Consider the following 22,096-nt stretch of genomic DNA (forward strand, 5'->3'; position numbering starts at 1 on the left):
TGAGGATGCTTCTCCCCAAAGAGGCCTTCCCATACTAAGCCCCTCCTTTCCTCTACTCCCACTCCCTTCTGCATCATCCTGACTTGCTCCCTTTGTTCTCCATCCCCCAGCTGTAATATCTGTCGTTATCTGTAATTTATTTACAGATTTTAATTACAGATAATTACATATCTGTAATTTATTTATTTCTATTGATGTCTCTCCTCCCCTTCCTCCCCCCACCATGACTGTAAGCTTGTTGTGGATGGGGAATGTGTCTGTTTATTGTTGTACTGTACTCTCCCAAATGCTTAATACAGTGCTCTGCACACAGTGTTCAATAAATATGATTAAATGAAAGTAGGGAGGAAGGAAAGCTGCTGGGCTTTCTTGTCTTTTGGGTTCACTGTCCAAAGGCCCAGAGAGCCCCCTTGCAGGCCTTGACTTCTCCACCCAATCATCTTGACCAGCTTCCTTCCTCTTCAGTCATCTGCTGCAGGGAGCTTTGTAGGTAACAAAGCTTTGCAAGTGGTCCCAGCCCGCAAATGGAGCGATCGGGTCAAAATAGATCAAGGATAAGGTCAAAGTTGGATGCACAGTAGCGCTCGTTACTATCCCACTCCCAAACTGTGATTGTAGTGGTGAACTACTGGCCTATCAGTGGGGGCTTGGTATGTTTTGATGCTAACTATTGTACTCTCCCAAGCACTTAAAATACTGCTCTGCACACAATAGATACTCAATAAATACTACTGATTGCCTCTGCGGTTTTCTTGCTGTACAGATCAGTTTTCAATTTGTTATCCATAGTCGGAAAACTTCCTTTAGCTCTGCAAAGCTATTCATCTGGTTGATGGATTTAGATTCATGCAGTAGTACACCCAATTCTGCCACAAAGTGTATTATCATAATGTATTTTGTCAAGAATGCCATTAGAACATTATGGAATGTCCATCCAACAACAGGCGTCCATCTGGGTGTGATGAGGTGGAATGTCAGAAGAAAGGATTTGTGCATGTGCACAGTGTTTGGACACTGTGCTTACTACAGCATGAGTTTCTCTCGGGTGGGTTTGGTGAGAATGGAACCACTCCACTATGGGAGGAGTCGATGCAATGGGTTGAGGGCAGATTTTAGGACTAGGCACAGTGCGGAAGTCATAAGGGAGAAAACATGTCACAGTCTTTGATCTCTAGTAGCTTAATGGCTGGGTGGGGAAATGGACTTCAACTTCTTATCACTGTAGAGTTTACATTCTGCCAGCAGATGGTTTCCAAAGTCCCCAATGCCTCCGAATCCCTTTCATTTGTGATACAATAACAATAATGGTATTAAGTGTTTCTCCGTGCCAGTATACTGGAACAGGTACAGGTTAATCATATTGGACACGGTCCCCCTCTCGCAAGAGCGTCACAGCCTAAGAGGTAGGGAAAGCATGTATCTTATCCCTATTTTCGCAGATAAGGAAATAGGCACTGAGAAGTGAAGTGACACACCCAAGGTCCCACAGCAGGCCAGTGGTAGAGCTGGGATGAGAGTTTCCCAGTTCTAGGCCTGCCTACCTCTCTAAGGCAGAGGTCTGAGACCCAAAGCCTTCCACAGATGAATTTTTACACATTTCGAGTTCCGGCTTCAAGACCCTCTAGGGTCAAGCAGATGGCTGTTTTTTAAATAACAGAAGCCCCGGGACAGTTCCTAACTTTAAACAAAAACTCATCAGGACTAACTTCTATTTTGCATTTTCAGTCAGAGAAGTTGTTTCTGTTTTAACTCAAAAACAGAAAACAGGGTTTGAAGTGCCCATTCCCTGAGCCGAATGTACCTGAAAACAGCATTCAACTTTTCAACGGCAGAGGCAAATGCTCTTCTCTCCAACAGCCTGGCCTTTCGTTCCTCTGCTCTGTATGCCCACTTTTCCAAAGTCCTATTAACAAACCCTGTGACTCGGGGGAAATTGCACACAAATCATGGACTGGTTGTCGCAGCTGTTGAAAGAGGTGTTTTGTCAGGGGCTAAAGGGAGTCTGAAGGCTGCAGGCTGAATCCTGATTCAAAACCCTTCTAAGTTAAGAGCTTTTTGTATATGCTGTTATTCACGCTACTGGAGCAAGTGTCCATTTTACTAGCCTTGGCCACCAACTGGCCACTGCTGCTGAAGCTGCCGGCCTCAGCACCGTCCTTGCAGTGCAGGAGTTGATAGAGATATCTCTGGTACTCTGAAGAGGCGTAATAATAAACCAGCGGGTCAATGCAACAACTCACACTGCTGACACAGACACAGAGGAGATAAGCAAAGTAGGCAGCCTCGGCTCTGGCGCTATTAAGAAATGACAAATAATGAGTTATCAGAAGGACGTTGGTGGGTCCGAAGCAAAGGATGAAGATACAGAAGACGGCCGCAGACAGGAACAGAGCCCGAGTCTTCTTGCTCTGGTTAGAGACCGAAGAAGCGCCGAGGCATCGAATGATAGACACGTAGCAGACTGAGGAGATGATTAAAGGCACGAAAAAGAAGACCAAAGAGAAAACGGGGAAGTAGTAAGCGTAGAAGTCGCGAAACTTTCCCGCCTCTAACACGTCGTGGCAGGTGGTTATGTTTAAGCCGGGGATGTCCACAGTCTGCTCCTTGAGCAGCAGCGGGGTGACGCCTGCTATTGCGACCAGCCAGATGACCAGGCAGGCAAAGGCGGCCCTGCCCAGGGTGCGCCAGGACAGAGACTGCATGGGGTAGACCACGGCCAGGAAACGGTCCACGCTGATGGCCGTCATGAGCAAGATGGAGCAGTACATGTTGCAGTAGAATGCGGCCGTGACAAAGCGGCACATCCCAGACCCGAAGGCCCAGTCGTTTCCCGAAAAATAGTTGACGATCTTAAAGGGAAGGACGCTGACGAACAAGACGTCGGCCGTGGCCAGGTGCAACATGTAGACCACGGCCGGTTTTTTGACCTTCATCTTCCAGAGGAACACCACGATGGCCATCGCGTTGAGCGGCAGGCTCACGACGAACACCACGGTGTAGAGCACGGGGACGAAGCGCGTCAGCCACCGGCTGGTCAGGTAGCTCGCGGCGTCCTCCGAGATGGGGCTCACTTGCTGTTTCCGGGAATCGAAGGTTTTATTGGAGAGGTTGGATGTGTGTTCCTCCTCAGCGCCGAGCTCAGGGATGGGATCATATTCGTTTCCGCCCTTGTTGAAGAGAAAGCCCCGGGGGCCCACTGTAGCCACATTCCCCGATCCTAAATCTGGAGCGGAAGGAGAGGAAGAAAGATGATGTGGTGAAACAATTCTGCTCGCTGAGATGGTCCCGGAGACAGCCCTATCATCCAGCAATTCAGGAGTAGCAGCAGTATGTACCAAGTGCCTACTGTTTGTGAAGCACCATACGAAGCATTTGTTAGAATACAACCAAAGCAAAACACACCTCGCCTGCCCACAAGGAGCTTACAGTCTAGTCAACAGAATTGTCATCAACATCATCACCAAGGGTATTTGTTGATTGCCTACTTAATGGGAAGCACTGAATTTGGCAAAGTACAAAAGAAATAAGAGCCACGTTTCCTGCCATTATGGGGAGTACAATCCTATGGGGTCAACAGGCAGACAGACCAAGATGATTTTCAAAGTGTGGGAGCAGGAAAACAAGGATCATTGGCTTTAAAGCACTCAATCACTTTCCCCCCTCCTACCTTACCTCTCTGATTTCCTACTACAACCTAGCCCCACATTTTCTTCCTCTAATGCCAACCTACTCACTGTTCTCCTATCTTATCTATCTCACTGCTGACCCCTTGCCCACGTCCTTCCCTGCTCCTTCATAACTGACAGATCTTTGCTCTCTCCACTTAAAAGCCTGATTAAAAGGCCATCTCCACAGGAGGCTTTGCCCCACTAAGCCCTTGTTTCCTCTTCTCCCACTCCTTTCTGCGTCACCCGTCTGCATTGGCTTTACAGTCTTCATTCACTCCCTCCTCATCCCCACAGCACTTGTGTAAATAATAATAATAATAATAATAATAATAATGGTATTTGTTAAGTGCTTACTATATGCAAAGCGCTGTTCTAAGTGCTGGGGGGATACAGGCTGATCAGGTTGTCCCCCGTGGGCCCCAGAGTTTTACAGGTGAGGTTACTAAGGCACAGAGAAGTGAAGTGACTTGCCCAAAGTCACACAGCTGACGAGTGGCAGAGCTGGGATTAGAACCCATGACTTCTGACTCCCAAGCCCGGGCTCTTTCCACTGAGCCACGCTGCTTCTCTATATTTGATTTATATTGATGTCTGTCTTCCATTCTAGACAGTAAGCTCCGAGGGGGCAGGAAACGTGTCTACCAACTCTGTTGTGTTGTATTTTCCCAAGCGCTTAATACAGTGCTCTTCACAGAGTAAGTGCTCAATAAATATGATTGATTGATTAGATAGGTAGAATAGTCTTAGTAGTAGCATGTATTGAGCACCCACCTGGGGCCGGGCCCTGTATTAGGTGTTTAGGAAGTACAGAATGAAGAAGTGACACCATCCCTTCCTATAAGGAGTTCACACTTTCATGGGGGAAACAATGTGAAAATATTTACAAATATTTATTTACAACTGTTTACAAAATAATATACAATTATTTACAAAATAATTTACAATTATTTACAAAATAAACTGAATACACCTTATAAATCAGTACTAAGGAGGGTGAAAGTTCATGACTGCTAGAGTTGACTGAAGAGAAGATACGGCTCAAGGTACTGGAAAACCAACTGGGGAAAGCTAGTGAAGAAGGTGAAATTTTAGGAGGGCCTTGAATCTGGGGCCCATCTGATACGGGGAGGGTGGGAGTTCCAAGTCAGGGGAACAGCGTGAAGCAAAGGGAAGGAGCAAATACATCCGAGTGAAATGGTTTCTTTGCAGAGAAGTAAAAATGGAAATAAAAATACAGTGGGTGGAGGGGGGACTCCAGTTGTGTGTCCTTTAGTGTGTCTAGTGGAGATGGAGCACAGTTAGGAGACCTGGGTTCTAGTACCACCTCTGCCACTAGCCCGCTGTGTGACCTTGGACAAGTCTCTTAACCTCTTTGGGCTTCGTTTTCCTCATCTCTAAGTTGTAAGCTCGTTGTGGACAGGGGGAACATATCTATCAACTCTGCTGTACTGTATTCTTCCAAACACTTAGTACAGTGCACTGCTTAATAAGTGTTTAATACCATTGATTGGTTGATCTGTAAAATGAAGATTTGACCCCAGTTCTCCCTCCCTCTTGGACTGTGAGCCCCAAGGGGAATGGGGGTTAAGTCTGATCTGATCACCCTGGCTCTAACCCAGCGCTTGGCACAGTGTAAGCATGAAATAAATAACTTACTTGTCGGTCTCAGAAAGGTGGCAGAGGGGTCAGTGTGATGACTCTTTGGATCAGGACTGGGACAGCATAGAAGTTCAGAGGAATGACAGAAGGGCAAAGGTCCTGGAAGGAACCCTCCTACTCCCTAGATTGTAGCCTCGGTACCCAAAGGGCAATCCTGGCCTGAGCCCAGGCAAATTAAAGCTCAAAGACTGGGTCTGGCTTCGGACACTCAGCGGGGTCTGGAGGGGTGGCGTTGAGGGTGCCACATGCCCAGACATATGGTGGATAAGCGAAGTGAGGGCAAGACCCGAAGGGGGAACTCTGAGGAGGTGAAAGTCAAAACCAGATCCCTTAGCTCAAGTGCTGGCAGGTGGTGAATGGGCTGATTGGAGTTTCATTTCCTGTCCCTGCTCCGGCCAGCCCTTGTGGGGTGGCTGATCCGGGCTGACTGGGAGCCAGAAACTTGGGAGCCTGAGAGGGGAGGGGCAGGGCTGCCAGCTGAGTCACCAAGAGCAGCGCAGTGAGCGGAAATTCAATCTATACCATAGGTGGGCTGGGGGTAAGAAGCAGTGGTTGGGAATGGAGGTGTACAGGGGAGGGTTATGGGGTCAATCAATCAATCAATCGTATTTATTGAGCGCTTACTGTGTGCAGAGCACTGTACTAAGCGCTTGGGAAGTACAAGTTGGCAACACATAGAGACAGTCCCTACCCAACAGTGGGCTCACAGTCTAGAAGGGGGAGACAGAGAACAAAACCAAACATATGAACAAAATAAAATAAATAGAATAGATATGGACAAGTAAAATAAACAGAGTAATAACTATGTACAAACATATATACAGGTGCTGTGGGGAAGGGAAGGAGGTAAGACGGGGGATGGAGAGGGAGACGAGGGGGAGAGGGAGATGAGGGGGAGAGGGAGACGAGGGGGAGAGGGAGACGAGGGGGAGAGGAAGGAGGGGGCTCAGTCTGGGAATTGTGATGCCAATTTGTACTTCCCAAGCGCTTAGTACAGTGCTCTGCACATAGTAAGCGCTCAATAAATACGATTGATTGATTGATTGATTGATTGGGAAGGCCTCCTGGAGGAGGTGAGCTCTCAGTAGGGTCATGGTGGGGGCGGGCAGTGGGGAGGGATGTCCTACGTCTCCCAGGAGAGACTCAAACTGGATCCAGAATGGGAACAGTAGAAGTCAACTAAGATTATTAGCTTCATTCAGAAGAACTTCTTGAGGACATTTGCTCTTTACATATAGTAATAATGATGGCATTTATTAAGCGCTTACTCTGTGCAAAGCAGTGTTCTAAGGCTGTGGAGATTACAGGGTGATCAGGTTGTCCCACAGGGGGCTCACAGTCTTAATCCCCATTTTACAGATGAGGTAACTGAGGCACAGAAGTTAAGTGACTTGCCGAAAGTCACACAGCTGACGTTTGGCCGAGCCGGGATTTGAACCCATGACCTCTGACTCCAGAGCCCGTGCTCTTTCCACTAAGCCACACTGCTTCTCTGCATATCTACTCTGGGAAGGCAGGAGGGATGCTGGGTTGGGGTGGGACATTCTGGTACACGCACCAGGAATCTCTGACCAGTTAAAATCCACCCTGCGGCTCCCTTTCTAGCTTCCTCATGAGTGGTCTCTCTCCACCTGCTCTAGCCATAGCTGTGCCTGCTTTCCCCTTAGCTCCCTCCCCAACCCTGCCACATAAGGCCTTCCCTGCACTGGGTGGGGCCCCCCAGCTAACTCCAATTAAACCTTCATGCTTATTAACATTCAGTCTGTGAACTTTGACCAGTATGAAACTTGTAAATTAGCTTTCAGCCAGCTAGGAGCAAAGTCAATGTCCGACTTTCTTGGAAATTGGGGATTTTTGCTTCACTGTGTCACTCAACGTGGTGGTGCCGTCTTTGCTCCCGTCCACAGTCTCATCAGAGCCTGGCACCCTGACCTGCCAGCTTGAGGCCAGGGGCGGGAGGTGGGGTAAGGGAGAACTCAGGCCTGGACTCGTTTATGTGGGAGCAAAGGAGCCACAGAGTGCACGAGGGTCTCTGATGATGTCATGAGAAAAGAACGCTCTTGAAGTGAACTCTAACGTGACACACAAAGCTCCCCTCCCCATCAAGGGCTGGGAGCCAAGCCAAGCTGAGGGATGAGGAGTGGTAGGAGGAGGCCTACTCTCGTTCCGCTCCCCACTTCCTTCACAGAAAATGGACTCACACAGTCATCAGCCTGCACACCCAGACTCCAAGACCCTCTGCATCAGAACAAGACCATCTGAAAAGAGCCACAACTCAGCCACTTTCATCAGAACTTGGAAAAAGTAAAAATGTGAATTTCTAAAGGAGTTTTCCTCAGGAAAACGTTTTCTATCCTGGACTGTTTGTAAGAAGACTACTGTACCATGGACAGGACCAGCTTAGTCTCTGAGCCATGCTCTAGTTTCCAGGAAGAGTGTACCTAATCCTTTGATTAAATATTGTTTCGAAAGGTGTCCCTTTCCACTCTCGGCTTCAAGGCTCTCCATCACCTCGCCCCCTCCTACCTCACTTCCCTTCTTTCCTTCTCCAGCCCAGCCCGCACCCTCCACTCCTCTGCCACTAACCTCCTCACCGGCCCTCGTTCTCGCCTGTCCCACTGTTGACCCCCGGCCCACGTCCTCCCCCTGGCCTGGAACGCCCTCCCTCCGCACATCCGCCAAGCTAGCTTTCTTCCTCCCTTCAAAGCCCTACTGAGAGCTCACCTCCTCCAGGAGGCCTTCCCAGACTGAGCCCCCTCCTTCCTCTCCCTCTCCCCCTCCCCCCCCCGCCCTACCTCTTTCCCCTCCCCACAGCACCTGTATATATGTTAGTACAGTTTTATTACTCTATTTTACTTGAACATATTTACTATTCTACTTATTTTGTTAATGATGTGCATCTAGCTTTACTTCTATTTATTCTGATGACTTGACACCAGTCCACATGTTTTGTTGTCTGTCTCCCCCTTCTAGACTGTGAGCCCGCTGTTGGGTAGGGACTGTCTCTATATGTTGCCAACTTTTACTTCCCAAGTGCTTATTTCAGTGCTCTGCACACAGCAAGCGCTCAATAAATACGATTGAATGAATGAATGAATGAATGTTTCCCCTGAGGTTGGCACCCGGGAGTGTGGAAGATAAATCAGCAGATGTGCTTTCAGAAGTAAATACTGGCTGCAGCATGGGTAGGGGGAGTCAGCACTTGGAACTTGCTCAAGGCCTTCTGTCTGAAAACTGGGTTTCATCTTGCTCTCCCTCAACTAATAATGAAGCTGTTGTAAATTAACTTAAAAGGTCAAATATGAGTAGTGTGCTATTAAGTTGCCAGACACTCTTGGATAACTCAGCTCATCTTGGTTAGGAGAAGTTCTGAGACAAAGCTTCCCTAGTTCCCAAAATTTTGGCTAATGCCCGGGGAGCAATAGGGTTCCGATTGGCTATCCGCCAGCTATCCCCTCCATCCGATCCTCTCTTCACCCACTTCTCCCCAACCCACGTCTTAACGGTACCTGGTGCCCTTTCCCCTATCTGGAACTCCCTCCCTTATCAAATCCACCAGCTCACATCTTTAAAGCCCTCCTGAAAACCCACCTCTTTCAGAAAGCCTTCCCCCATTCTAAGTCACGTCAGCACAAACAGCCACGTTGACCTTTAAGAATACATCATCATCCTCAGCTTTTCTGTATATACCTATGCATCAATCTATGTACATCCTCAGCTTTTCTGTATATATCTATGTATCAATCTATGTACACTATTAGCTCATGTATTCACCAGTTTCACCTTGCCATAATCTTGCTGTAACCAGGCAGAGCCTTCTTCTTCCTCTTGCTCCCATGATTTGTAAGTAATTGGTGCTTGCCCATTCCCTCCTTGTCCCATTGCAGTATAGGCTCCCTGAGGGTAGGGACCATGCCTTTTGTATCTGTTAGATTCTCCTCCGTGCTTAGTCCGGTGAATATTCAGCAGTATTACTCGAGGGCCCCTTGTGGGCAGAGCTCTGTATGAGGAATACAGTAAAACCCAAAGTCATGGATCCTGCCTTCAAGGAACTTGTTTAAAGCCTTTCCTTGAAATGGTGTGTTGGCATTATATGGTGTGCTTCTCTTCCTCCACTCCCACCCTCCTTGGTAATAAAGACAGGTCTGGCCTCCCTTTGCTGAACAAGTTATCCCCCCTTTTTGTTTTAATGGTATTTGTTAAAGCGCTTACTATGTGCCAAGCACATAGGTGCTAAGCGCTGGGGTAAATGCAGCTTGGCTCAGTGGAAAGAGCCCAGGCTTGGGAGTCAGAGGTCATGGGTTCTAATGTCGGCTCCGCCGCTTGTCAGATGTGGGAATTTGGGCAAGTCACTTCACTTCTCTGGGCCTCAGTTCCCTCATCTGATTAAGATTGTGAGCCCCAAGTGGGACAACCTGATCACCTTGTATCCTCCCCAGCGCCTTAAACAGTGCCTTGTGCATCGTAAGCGCTTAACAAATGCCACCATGATTATTATTATTATTACAGTTGAACAGAATCAGCAGCTATGGTCCCTGCCCATAAAGAGCTGGGTCAGACGGCCCAGGCAGGCAGCCTTCCCCATCCTCCGGCCGGTCCCAGCCTCCCTCCCTGGCACCTAGGTTGGCAAGCTCTCAGTTCTAGCAACGGAGCCTCGCACTCGTGACCTGGGCCACCCCCGACCCCGTGGACCCAAAAGAATAAAATTGTTTGCAGTTCGGTATATCACCTTCCTCTGTTTTAAAAGACAGCACTCAACATTTACTAACAGCTAACATAGTAAGTGCTTAATAAATGCCATTATTATTATTAATAATACCTAGGGGACTCCTATTCTAACACTATTTCTGACATTCACTTCTCACAAAGAAAGTGTGTAAACCCTCTTGATTGTCAGCTCATTGTAGGCAGGGAGTGGGCCTGCCAGCTCTGTTATATCATATGCTCCCAAGGACTTAGTACAGTGCCCTGCACATGGAAAGCACTCAATGAATATGATTGAATGAACCCTGGGAACCCAGGGTCATAAAACTGATCCAGGCTTTTCTTCTCTCGAGAGCATGAGGAGGAGTTGAGTTTAAAAGAGTTAAAATCCTTCTTCCTCCACCCCTGTCAGCTCAAACGAGGGACCCAAGGGCTGCAAGAGGGCAAAGGGTCCTCTACCCATCAGAGCCAAAAAGAATATGCCCTTATTTCTCCTTGTACCCCTTAAGCACTTTGTCAGCACAGCTGCACAGCACTAAAGTCCATATTCTTGTACTCTGCTTCCCACATAGAGAAGCAGCATGGCTCAGTGGAAAGAGCGCGGGCTTTGGAATCAGAGGTCATGGATTCAAATCCCGGCTCCACCAATTGTCAGCTGTGTGACTTTGGGCAAGTCACTTGACTTCTCTGGGTCTCAGTTACCTCATCTGTACAATGGGGATTAAGACTGTGAGCCCCCGTGGAACAACCTGATCACTTTGTAACCTCCCCCGCGCTTAGAACACTGCTTTGCACATAGTAAGCGCTTAATAAATGCCATTATTATTATTATTATTATACAAGCTAATCAGGTTGGGCACAGTCCATGTCCCACATAGGTCTCAAACTCTTAATCCCCATTTTACAGTTTAAGGAACTGAGGCACAGATAAATTAAGTAATTTCCCCGAGATCACACAGCAGATTAGAACTCAGGTCCTCCTGATTCCCAGGCCCATGCTCTATCCATGAAGCCACACTTTCCCATGTGAGAAGGCTAGCAACTATTTAAGCACATGAGTTATGGGTGATTCTGTGTATTTACACAACACATTTGGTTAGCTTGAATGCATCAGCAGAATTGGAGAATGTACTTTCTCCATCATGAGCCTAAACAGATATAGCTTGGCGTGGGGTCGGGAGGAACTATTTGTGCTCCTGCATGTGACGCCTGATGGGGACCTAGGCATGGGGGAATCTCTGTGCCTTGTTTCCTGGGCTCTGATGTGCTGAACTAAAGTAGATATTCATTCTATCGTATTTATTGAGCGCTTATTGGGTGCAGAGCACTGTACTAAGCGCCTGGAAAGTACAGTTCAGCAACAAAGGAGACAATCCCTGCCCACAATGGGCTCACAGTCTAGAAGGGGGGAGACAGACATCAAAACAAGTCAACAGGCATCAGTAGCATTAATATAAATAGACAGAATTAGAGATATATATTCACATCAGAACAAGTAAAACAGGTATTAATATAAATAAATAGAATTATAGATATGTACATATATACACAAGTGCTGTGGGGCTGGGAGGGGGTAGAGCAAAGGGAGCGAGTCAGGGCGATGGGAGGGCTGAGGAGAAAGGGAGCTCAGTCTGGGAAGGCATCCTGGAGGAGGTGAGCCTTCAGTAGGGCTTTGAAGGGGGGGAAGTGAGCTAGTTTGGCAGATTTGAGGAGGGAGGGTATTCCAGGCCAGAGGTAGGATGTGGGACAGGGGTCGATGGCGGGAGAGGCGAGAACGAGGCACAGTGACGAGGTTAGCGGCAGAGAAGCAGAGTGTCCGGGCTGGGCTGTAGAAGGAGAGAAGGGAGGTGAGGTAGGAGGGGGCAAGGTGAAGTGGCAGTGGTTATCACTTGAAGTGTTGTTGTGATCATTATCATTGTTATGATGATTATTGTGTATGTATCTGTAATTTTATTTATAATAATAATGATGATGATATTTGTTAAGTGCGTACTGTGTGCTAGGCGCTGTCCTAAACGCTAGGGTAGATTCAAACAAATCGAGTTGGACAAAGTCCCTGTCTCATGTGGGGCTCACAGTCTCAATCCCCATTTTACAGATGAGGTAACTGAGGCACAGAGAAGTACAGCGACTTGCCCAAGACCACACAGCATCCCTTTGCTCTTTCCCGGCTCCCAGCCCCAAAGCTGAAATTGTGTACATATCTGTAATTTTATTTACTTATATTGATGTCTGTCTCCCCAACTCTAGACTGTGAGCTCGTTGTGGGCAAGGAATGGCACTGTTCATTGTCGTACTCTACTTTCCCAAGCAGTTAGTACAGTGCTCTGCACACAGTAAGCACTCAATAAATATGAATGAATGAATGAGTGCATGCATGCTGTTGTTGCTGCTATTATTATGTTCTGCGCCGGTATGCCCCGCTCTCCTCTTCCTTCAGGAGCCCCTCCCTCGTCCCGCATCCCCCACCAAGCCTCCCTGTAAGGGGACCCTGCCTGCTCCCCGGGGGGGCGGGGTGGGTGGCGGAGGAGTGGGAAACGGGGGCCTGCGGACACATGTCTGTCCGGCTATCCAAGGACACGCAGAGTCCGTGCAGCCCATCACTGCCCAAGCTCAGATGGACGGTCAGGCTGATGGATGGAAAGACAGACAGATGGATGGACAGACGGACAGACTGGCAGATGCATGGGTGGACAGATAGACAGACGGGCAGTCTAAGCGCTGGGGTAGGTACGAGTTATTTAGGTCAGACACAATCCCTGTCCCACATGGGACTCTCAGTCTCTGCTGTTGTGTAACTACAGGAATATTCCTAAAAACAACTAATCAAGGCACTGGTCTGAACACTAAAAACCGAATCAAAGTATTACAAGCCCGCTCCATCTGCAACAGTAACTGTTGATACAGAAAACAAGTTTTCCGTGTTCTAAAGCCAGTGTGCCTGTGCTTTCCAGCCCTATTATTATCATGGCATTAGTTAAACACTTACTTTGTGTCAAGCATTGGGGTAGGGTCAGAGTTAATCAGGGCGGACACAGTCTTCCCTGAGCCCATGCGGGGTTCTACTGCAGGCCCTCCTGGAGCAGAATAAAATTTGAAAGAAGAGGTGGCAGGGACGATTACAGGCGTTAAGTCCTTGGGAGTGATGGGGCTTTCTGGCTTGGTAACCACAGCTGTTGTTTCACCCCCACTGCTTTTGGTTCTGGATTCTTAGCTTTCTGCTGCCTATCACCTCAGTAAACAGAATGCAGATAGACACAGATATTCACCCAAAGAGTAATGGGGTGACAAGAACAGAAAGGTGTATGTAGGGGGTGGAGGTTAACTGCTGATTGTATCTTGCAGGTAGGGACTTTTTAGGAAGACTCTAAATGTGGGCAGGGATGTGGCTTGTTGAATTCGAAGGGGAGGAATGTTCATATAGGGACGTGGGCAAGGACAGTGGGTCAGAGGAGAAGGTTTGCATAGGACAGCAGACAGAACAAGCTGGGGTGTAGCTAGAGAACAGAGGGAAGAGGGAGATAGCAGAGCGAGGTGGCTTGAAGTCAGTTTTTGTTTCATGCAAGATGAAATGGAGAGCCATGGGAAGCTCTGGGGAAATGGAGTGATGTGTTCCAAATGATTATCTCTGCAGCTGTATTCAGGAAAGGAGAAAAAGGGGAGAGTCAGGGAGGTGAGGAAGGAGACTGATGCAGTGATATAGCCCGGAGGTGACAAGGGCTTTCTTGTTTTGTCTTATGCCATCGAGTTGTGTCCGACCCATAGCAACACCATAGACACATCTCTCCCAGAACGCCCCACATCCATCTGCAATTTTATTCTGGTAGTGGAGCCATAGAGTTTTCTTGGTAAAAATATGGAAGTGGTTTACCACTGCCTCCTTCCATACAGTAAACTTGAGTATCTGCCTTCAACTCTCTCCCACGCCACTGCTGCTCAGCACAGGGGAGTTTTGACTTGTATCAGATTGCCTTCCACTCGCTAGCCACTGCCCAAGCTCAGAATGGAATGGGTAGGCCTCTGTTTGATTCTCCCTCCCATAGTCGAGACTGGTAGAGTACTGGAAACTCTCCAGGTGCGACGCTGAGAGGGGATACCTACTTTAGTTAGATATATCTACTTTGGTATCTGTCCATCCGTCCGTCTGTCTGTCTTCCCCTTTACACTGCTAGCTCGTTGTGGGCAGAGAATGTTTCTGTTTATTGTCATAGTGTCCTCTCCCACGCGCTTAATACAGTGCTCTGCACACAGTAAGCACTCAATAAATATGATTGATTGACTGAGACAGTAGACGTGTTTCTTGCCCACAGGGAATTCACATTTTAGAGGGAGGGATAGAAATTAATATCAATAAATAAATTATAGATATGAGCCTAAGCGCTGTGGGGCTGAGAGTGGGGTGAACAGCAAGAGCTTAGGTGATACAGAAGGGAGTAGGTGAAAAGATGGCTTAATCAGAGAAGGCCTCATGGAAGAGATGTGACTTTAATAAGGCTCTGAAGGTGGGGAGAGCATATATGGTGTTTCTGTTGTATTTGAAGGGGGAAGGAGTTCCAGGCCAAAGGGAGGACATGGGCAAGTGGTTAGTGACAAGATAGGTGAGATTGAGGTACGGTGAGTAAGTTGGCTTTAAGAGAAACGTAGTGTGCGGAGTAGGCTTAGTGGGAAGGCAGTGAGGTAAGGAAAGAGGGGGTAAGACGCTTGAGTGTTTTAGAGCCAATGATAAGGGGTTTCTGTTTGGTGCAGTGGTGGGCAGGCAACCACTGGAGGTTCTTGAAGAGTGGTGAAACATGGACTGAATGTTTTTTTAGGAAAATGATCCGAGAAGCAGAGTGAAGTACGGGCGGGAGAGGGGAGAGACAGGAAGTAAAGAGGTCAGAAAGGAGTTTGCAGTCGTCAAGATGGGATACAAGTGCTTGAATCAGCACGTATTGATCAACTGATTGATTGATTAGTAGCAGTTTGGTTAGAGAGGAAAGGGCAGATTTTAAAGCTGTTGTGAAGGTAGAACCTATAAGATTTGGTGACACTGAGAGTGCACATGCTAAGTCTTTAAATACCATGATGATAAAAATCATGTGAGATGCTCTCGGTGGTTCTTTGCTCAGAAACCTATGCCACTGGTGACAAAGCTCCACCAAGAGTCCCACCCGGCTCTGACCCTGCCACTTATGAACAAAGAACCCAGGGGCTGAAGGAAGTGTACTCTGAAAGATAAACCCCCCAGGAGAGGATAGAGGGGAAAAAAGAGGCCGGCTTAAAAGTCATCCGATCTGGAGCACAATCCATTTGATGGGGTTGAATCACTGCGAACTCCCCAAAATAGTGTTTGTGCTGTGAGCCCAGAAGGAGCCTCTGGCAACTTTGCTGAAACTTTCTATCCCCTCAAGTGCCCAAACTGCTTCTGGTGTAGGAGTCTGTGGTTACTAATCCCCAAAGCCTGAGGGGCCCCTGGAATCTGTAGTCTTTTAGTAGTGTTAGTATTCACTGAGCACCTATTGGGTGCAATGCACAATAATAACTGCTTGGGAAATACAAACCAGAGACACATTCTCTGTCCACAAAGAGCTTTCTCTGGAGTGTAGTGTAATCCTCCCCTCGTCCCGCCCTGCTGATGTTGGCTTGGGATGTTTTCCCCATTGAATTCTGCGGTCCAGCAGAACCGGACTGGGGAACATTTATTTCCCAGCCAGGAATGTTCTCCTTCCTCCCCTTGGCTGAACCACGTGTCTTAGTGTTAGCTTCTTTCGGGCAGGGAACACATCTTGTGCTTCTGTTGTATTTCCCCAAGGGCTTCATCCAGTGCATGGCACCCACTCAATAAATGCCATTTCCCAACCATCCCTTCTTTGAAATTCTGTCAAGACCTGCCTCTTCCATGACACCGTCACGGGTTAATGTACTTGACTTTGGGCTGAAGGTGTCACATCGTCTCTACTTTAGCAAATTATAAATACACACCCCTTCTCCACCGCCAGTGTCGGCATTTAAAAATTGCCCTGTTCTTTGCATCTGGCCCTGGTATTTTGTATCTATTGGTGTATTTTCTATTCAGGTGAATAGACTGCAAACTCTCTTTGGGCAGGAATTGTGTCTACCAACTCTGTTGTATTGTTCTCTTTCAAGTGCTGGACACAGTAAGCGCTCAATAAATACCATTGATTAATTGATTGAAGTGATAGATTTGAGGTGAATCATGCCTCCCCTATTTCACTGTAAAGTTTTCGGGCGGAGTTTTGTAATTCCCCACAGGATCCAGGGCAAAATTCTGTACACAGGGGACTTGTAGTAAAAAATCTGGTACACATTAGTGAATTAAGTAAGCTGTATTTCCTTAAAGTTCTCCTTCTCTGCTATGCCCAGGGAGGATGCATGCAAGATAACCAGTTCAGGCACAGTCCCTGTCCCACATAGGGCTCACAATCTAAGGGTGGGGGCATGGGGGCCAGGGCTTTCTCCTTGTTTCACAGATGGGGAAAAAGCTTCTCTGTGAGCCTTAAAGTACCCAGAGTTACATAGCTGGCAAGTGGTGGAGCTGGGATTCTTCTGCTTGTTGTGGGCAGAAAATGTGTCTTACCAACATGTTGTACTCACCCAAGCGCTTAGTACAGTGCTTTGCACACAGTGAGCACTCAATAAATACCATTGACTGATTGATTCTGGCTTCTGGTCCTATGCTCTTTCCACGAGGCTGGGCTAGTTACCAGTCTTGGGGGGTTTCTGAAAAACGACAAGAATGCGTTTTTATTGACCCGGTTTTTCCAGCACCCAGAATGGCACCAGGTTTAGGCAGCATTTGCTCACGCCATGCCACTGCAGCTAGGAGCTCCCAGAGGGGCTGTACAAATTGCCCCTAGTCTGAGCCGAGTGTTGGGCGGGATGGGTCATGAACAGCAGAGAAACCACCTACAGGATCCTTTGTGCCAAGAGCAGCAGTTGGTGGTATCCTCCCTAAACCAGTGGGGGCCTTCTGAAAAAAAGGGGAGGGCGATCGAGGAGCTGGCCTAAGCCCGTCCCTGCCTGCCCAGGATGCCACTTAGAGGGGAAGCTGCTTGTGGGCAGGGACTCTGCCTTGTGCTTCTGTTGTGTTTCCCAAATGCTCAGTATAAAACATGACATTAGGTAGGCACTCTGAAAAAACACGACCACCAATGGCCGAGAGTGAGTATACCTTTAAGAGGGACAGTTCCAATGACAGGACGTGGTCTGAGAGGTAGCAGCGGGGAGGTCTGAGGGAAGCCCACCTCTGTAACTTCCAGACAGACTAGCGGTTGCTAAGAAAGAAAATACCCAGGACCTGGAGTGATCGGATGTGAAGATACCCAACGTATCTGACCAGAGCTCGAGGTTACTCCAGCTCGGACACAAAGGGCGATCGAGATATGTGTTTAAAAAGGAGTGTTGTCCACAGTGGACAGTGTGGCTAGTTAGTGTAACTATTTTGGATATTCACACCAAAATAAAATTAGGTTGACCAAAAGTACCAATTTTTCACTTCCGTGCAAAGGTGAGGAAGCTCTCATTCCTCCCCTCAAACCTCATAATGATCAGTGTCTCACAAGGGCTCAGTTGGGATCTTCTGTGCTTCTCAATCAATCAGTTGTATTTTCTGAGTGTCTCCTGTGTACTAAATCCTTGGGAGGTGTACCTCAGAAGGAAAAGATCTGGTTTGCCTTTAGGGAGCTCATGGGTAGGGGAAGACAGACACAAAATACTCTTACAGAAAGGAGGAAGAAGAGAAAGAAGATCCTGTGTATAAGCAGGTGGTTACCAAGAGGCATATACATACCACTCTGGGTGGCTACGAGTGCTTAAGTGGGACTTAGGAGGAAGTAATCTTTTTGCTGTACACCTACTTATCTGTTAATGTAGTTTTGCTACCACTTTCTGGGCAGATGACGCCCAGACAGACTCTGACCTTTTACTAGCTCTGAGATCTCTTAATTCCCGCTTCTGCAGACACCTCCACCTGGATGACCCATCTTTAAATTCATATCACAACTGAACAAAAAGCAGAAACAACAACCAAGCCAGAAAGCCCCATCACTCCCAAGGACTTAACACCTGTAATCTTCCCTGCCACCTCTTCTTTCCAACTTTATTCTGCCCCAGCAGGGCTTGCAGTAGAACCCCGCATGGGCTCAGGGAAGACTGTGTCCACCCTGATTAACTCAGACCCTACCCCAATGCTTGACATAAAGTAAATGTTTAACAAATCCCGTAATAATAATAGTGCTGGAAAGCATAGGCACACTGACTTTAGAACAAGGAAAACTTGTTTTCTGTATCAACAGTTACTGTTGCAGATGGAGTGTCTTGTGATATTTTGATTCAGTTTTTAGCGTTCGGACCAGTGTCTTGTTGAGTTGTTTTTAGGAATTTTCCTGTAGTCACACAATAGCAGAGCCTTCCTATACTTAGACTGTGAGCCCCACGAGGGACAGGGACTGTGTCTGACTTAAATAACTCGTACCTACCCCAGTGCTTAGACCAGTGTTTGATGCATAGTAAGGATTTAACAAATACCATAAAAAACCTAGATTATGTAAACATTCCATGCGGTTATATGATTCAAATCACCAAACAGCCTCGCTGTTTAGATCCCATTTCTTCTGCAGCCTCTAGACCCTTCATCAGAATTTCTTGGGAAAACATAAATGATGGACGATGATTCTTGGTTTGTAAAGTGACCAGCCTACTGGTGATAGGAAAACTACAGAACCCAGTAAAACAGAAACGGGACTTGCTCCCACGCAGTATCTGGTGTCTCTCCTCTGGGAGACACCAATTTCGATGGCATCCATCCTATTTGGGTGGCTCCACAGTTAGTTATAAAACCAGGCATCATTCCTAGGTCAGGTCTTAATTTCCCGCCAACCAACCGAACTGTTCATGCCTCAGTTTCCTCATCCAGGAAATGGGCATCTAAAATTGCCAGCAGTCTACCAACGGCCACAGAAAGACTCATGCCTGGCCCCTCACGATGCAATGCAAAATGGATACTTCAGATAAAATTCTCTGCCCAGGTTAGATAATAATAATAATAATGGTAGTCTAGGGACTGGCTCTATATGTTGCCAACTTGTAGTTCCCAAGCGCTTAGTACAGTGCTCTGCACACAGTAAGCGCTCAATAAATATGATTGATTGGTATTAAGTGCTTACTATGTGCAAAGCACTGTTCTAAGCACTGTGGAGGTTACAAGATCATTAGGTTGTCCCACGGGGGGTTCACAGTCTTAATCCCCATTTTACAGATGAGGGAACTAAGGCCCAGAGAAGTTAAGTGACTTGCCCAAAGTCATACAGCTGACAATTGGTGGAACTTGGATGAAGCGATGAAGTGAAATCAAGGACTCTTCTCTTCCAGTCACCCCGTTCCCTCTGTCCTTCCGAATTTATGGTAGAGTCCTCTTCTTGTCAGCGGACTCCTCACCCTGGCTCTCCTCCTCTCTAGCCTGTCACTCTTCCCCCTCTTTTTGTCTCCCCCTCCCTGGTGTGGGCCTTTTCTCTCTTTCCTCCCTCTCCTCCTCATCTTCTCTCCTTTTTCTTTGACAATAATAATAATGGTGGCATTTGCTAAGCGCTTACTATGTGCAACGCACTGTTCTAAGCGCTGGGGGGGGGGATGCGAGGTGATCAGGTTGTCCCACGGTGGGGGCTCACAGTCTTCACCCCCATTTTCCAGATGAGGGAACCGAGGCCCAGAGAAGTGAAGCGACTTGCCCAAGGTCACCCAGCTGGCAACTGGCTGCCAACTGTGAGCCTGCAGCTGGGTAGGGACTGTCTCTATATAATCATAATGGCATTTATTAAGCGCTTACTATGTGCAGAGCACTGTTCTAAGCGCTGGGGAATTTACAAGGTGTGAGCCCACGTGGGGCTCACAGTCTTCATCCCCATTTTACAGATGAGGGAGCTGAGGCCCAGGGAAGTTAAGTGACTTGCCCAAAGTCACACAACGTTGCCAACCTGTACTTCCCAAGCGCGTAGTACAGTGCTCTGCACACAGTCAGCGCGCAATAAATACGATTGAATGAATGAACTGGCAGAGCCGGGATTTGAACCCATGACCTCTGGCTCCCAAGCTCAGGCTCTTTCCATTGAGCAACGCTGCTTCTCTGATCGCTCCTCTCTGTTTTCATTCCCCCCCCCCCCCCTTTCCTCTCATTTCTGTTTTTTTCCCCTTCTTCTTCTTTCTGCCCTCGCCCTCCGGCCCGGTCCCCCGGAGCCGGCAGGCCCAGTGGGCAGTGTGGAGGCCGCCCCCTCCCCATCCGGCAGACAGCCCGGCAGACAAAGGAAGGCGGGGGGCCCGGGCTGGGGCGACCCCCAAGCTCCCTGTCTCTCCCTTCCAGACTGGGAGCCCACTGTTGGGTAGGGACCGTTTCTATATGTTGCCAACTTGGACTTCCCAAGCGCTTAGTCCAGTGCTGTGCACACAGTAAGCGCTCAATAAATGCGATTGAATGAATGAATGGGCCGGGGGAGGGGAAAGGTTGGCTCCTACCTTGGTCGGTGGGAGAGGCCGGGGTGTGGAGCCCCGAGCCCAGGACGCTGAGGCCGGAGGAGACGAGCAGGAGGAGCCGCATGGTCCCGCCGGGCCGGGGGTCCTGCTCCTTGGCCGCCCCCCGGACGGGCCTTCTGGGCAGCTGTGCCCGGCTGGGCTTTGTGTGGATGTGTGTGTGAGCTGTGTGCGGTGTGGGTGTGTGTGTCTGCTGTGTGCGCGCAGGGAGGGCTGCAACGTGTGCAGGGGGGCGGGGGCGGCCTCCTCCTGCCGGCCTCCGGCGGGGGGGGGCTTCTTCTCCCGCCGGACCGAGCAGGGGGGCTAATCAATCAATCAATCAATCAATCAATCAATCGTATTTATTGAGCGCTTACTGTGTGCAGAGCACTGGACTAAGCGCTGGGACTAGGGACCCGGCCCCTCCCCAGCAGGCCCCAAGCACCCGGACAGAACGGCCAGAGCGGGGGAACGGGAGTCACAACATCATGGGGTTTGGAGTCAGTGGGCATCATCATCATCATCAATCGTATTTATTGAGCGCTTACTATGTGCAGAGCACTGTACTAAGCTCTTGGGAAGTACAAATTGGCAACATATAGAGACAGTCCCTACCCAACAGTGGGCTCACAGTCTAAAAGTCATGGGTTCAAATCCTGGCTCTACCAATTGTCAGCTGGGTGACTTTGGGCGAGGCACTTGGCTTCTCTGGGCCTCAGTTCCCTCATCTGTAAAATAGGGATGAAGACTGTGAGCCCCACGTGGGACAACTTGATTACCTTGTATCTACCCCAGCGCTTAGAACAGTGCTTTGCACATAGTAAGCTTTTAACAAATACCAACATCATTATTATTATTATTATTATTATTATTATTATTATTATTATTATTATTATTCTCTGGGCCTCATTTACCTCATCTGGAAAATGGGGATTGACTGTGGGACAACCTGATCACCGTGTAACCTCTCCAGCGCTCAGAACAGTGCTTTGCACATAGTAAATGCATAATAAATGTCATTATTATTATTATAATTAATCACCCCGCCTCCTGCTGGTCTGCTGTGTGACCTTGGGAAAGTCACTTCTGTGGGCTTCAGTCGCCTCATCCGTAAAGTGGAGATTGAGACTGTGAGCCCCATGACCGTGTCCAACCCGATTTGTTCATTTCCACCCCAGTGCTTAGTACAGTGCGCATGGTAATAATAATAATAACGGTGGTATTTGTTGAGCGCTTATTATGTGCCAAGCACTGTTCTAAGCGCTGGGGTAGCTACCAGGTAATCAGATTGTCCCACGTGGGGCTCACAGTCTCAATCCCCATTTTACAGATACTGAGGCACAGAGAAGTTAAGTGACTTGCCCAAAGTCACACAGCAGACAAGTTGCAAAAATGGGGTTAGAACCCACGACCTCTGGCTCCCAAGCCCGTGCTCTTGCCACTAGGCCGTACTGCTCCTCTTAACAACGACCATAATTATTTAATGGCCCCCTCGAAGGGAAGAGGAGGCTTTTGCAACCGTGCCCAGTCTGGGGTGGTCGAAGTGTTTTCAGTGTGGGGGCTGA

General features: G+C 48.2%; 1 protein-coding gene and 1 non-coding gene across 2 annotated transcripts; both read right to left on the minus strand.

Moving 5' to 3' along the window:
• Positions 1-263: 263 nt before the first annotated feature.
• Positions 264-20,701, minus strand: F2R (coagulation factor II thrombin receptor). Its single transcript, XM_038765939.1, has 2 exons — positions 20,538-20,701; positions 264-3,223 (listed from the first exon to the last, which is right to left on the minus strand). Exons 1-2 carry the CDS (start codon positions 20,617-20,619, stop codon positions 2,040-2,042), a joined length of 1,266 nt encoding a protein of 421 aa, XP_038621867.1. The 5' UTR covers positions 20,620-20,701; the 3' UTR covers positions 264-2,039.
• On the minus strand, positions 13,987-14,124 carry LOC119944853. Its single transcript, XR_005455999.1, has one exon. It is a non-coding gene; the product is annotated as a small nucleolar RNA SNORA7 (small nucleolar RNA).
• Positions 20,702-22,096: the final 1,395 nt, after the last annotated feature.

This window comes from Tachyglossus aculeatus, chromosome 23 (genome assembly GCF_015852505.1).
Source record: "Tachyglossus aculeatus isolate mTacAcu1 chromosome 23, mTacAcu1.pri, whole genome shotgun sequence".
NCBI lineage: Eukaryota > Metazoa > Chordata > Mammalia > Monotremata > Tachyglossidae > Tachyglossus > Tachyglossus aculeatus.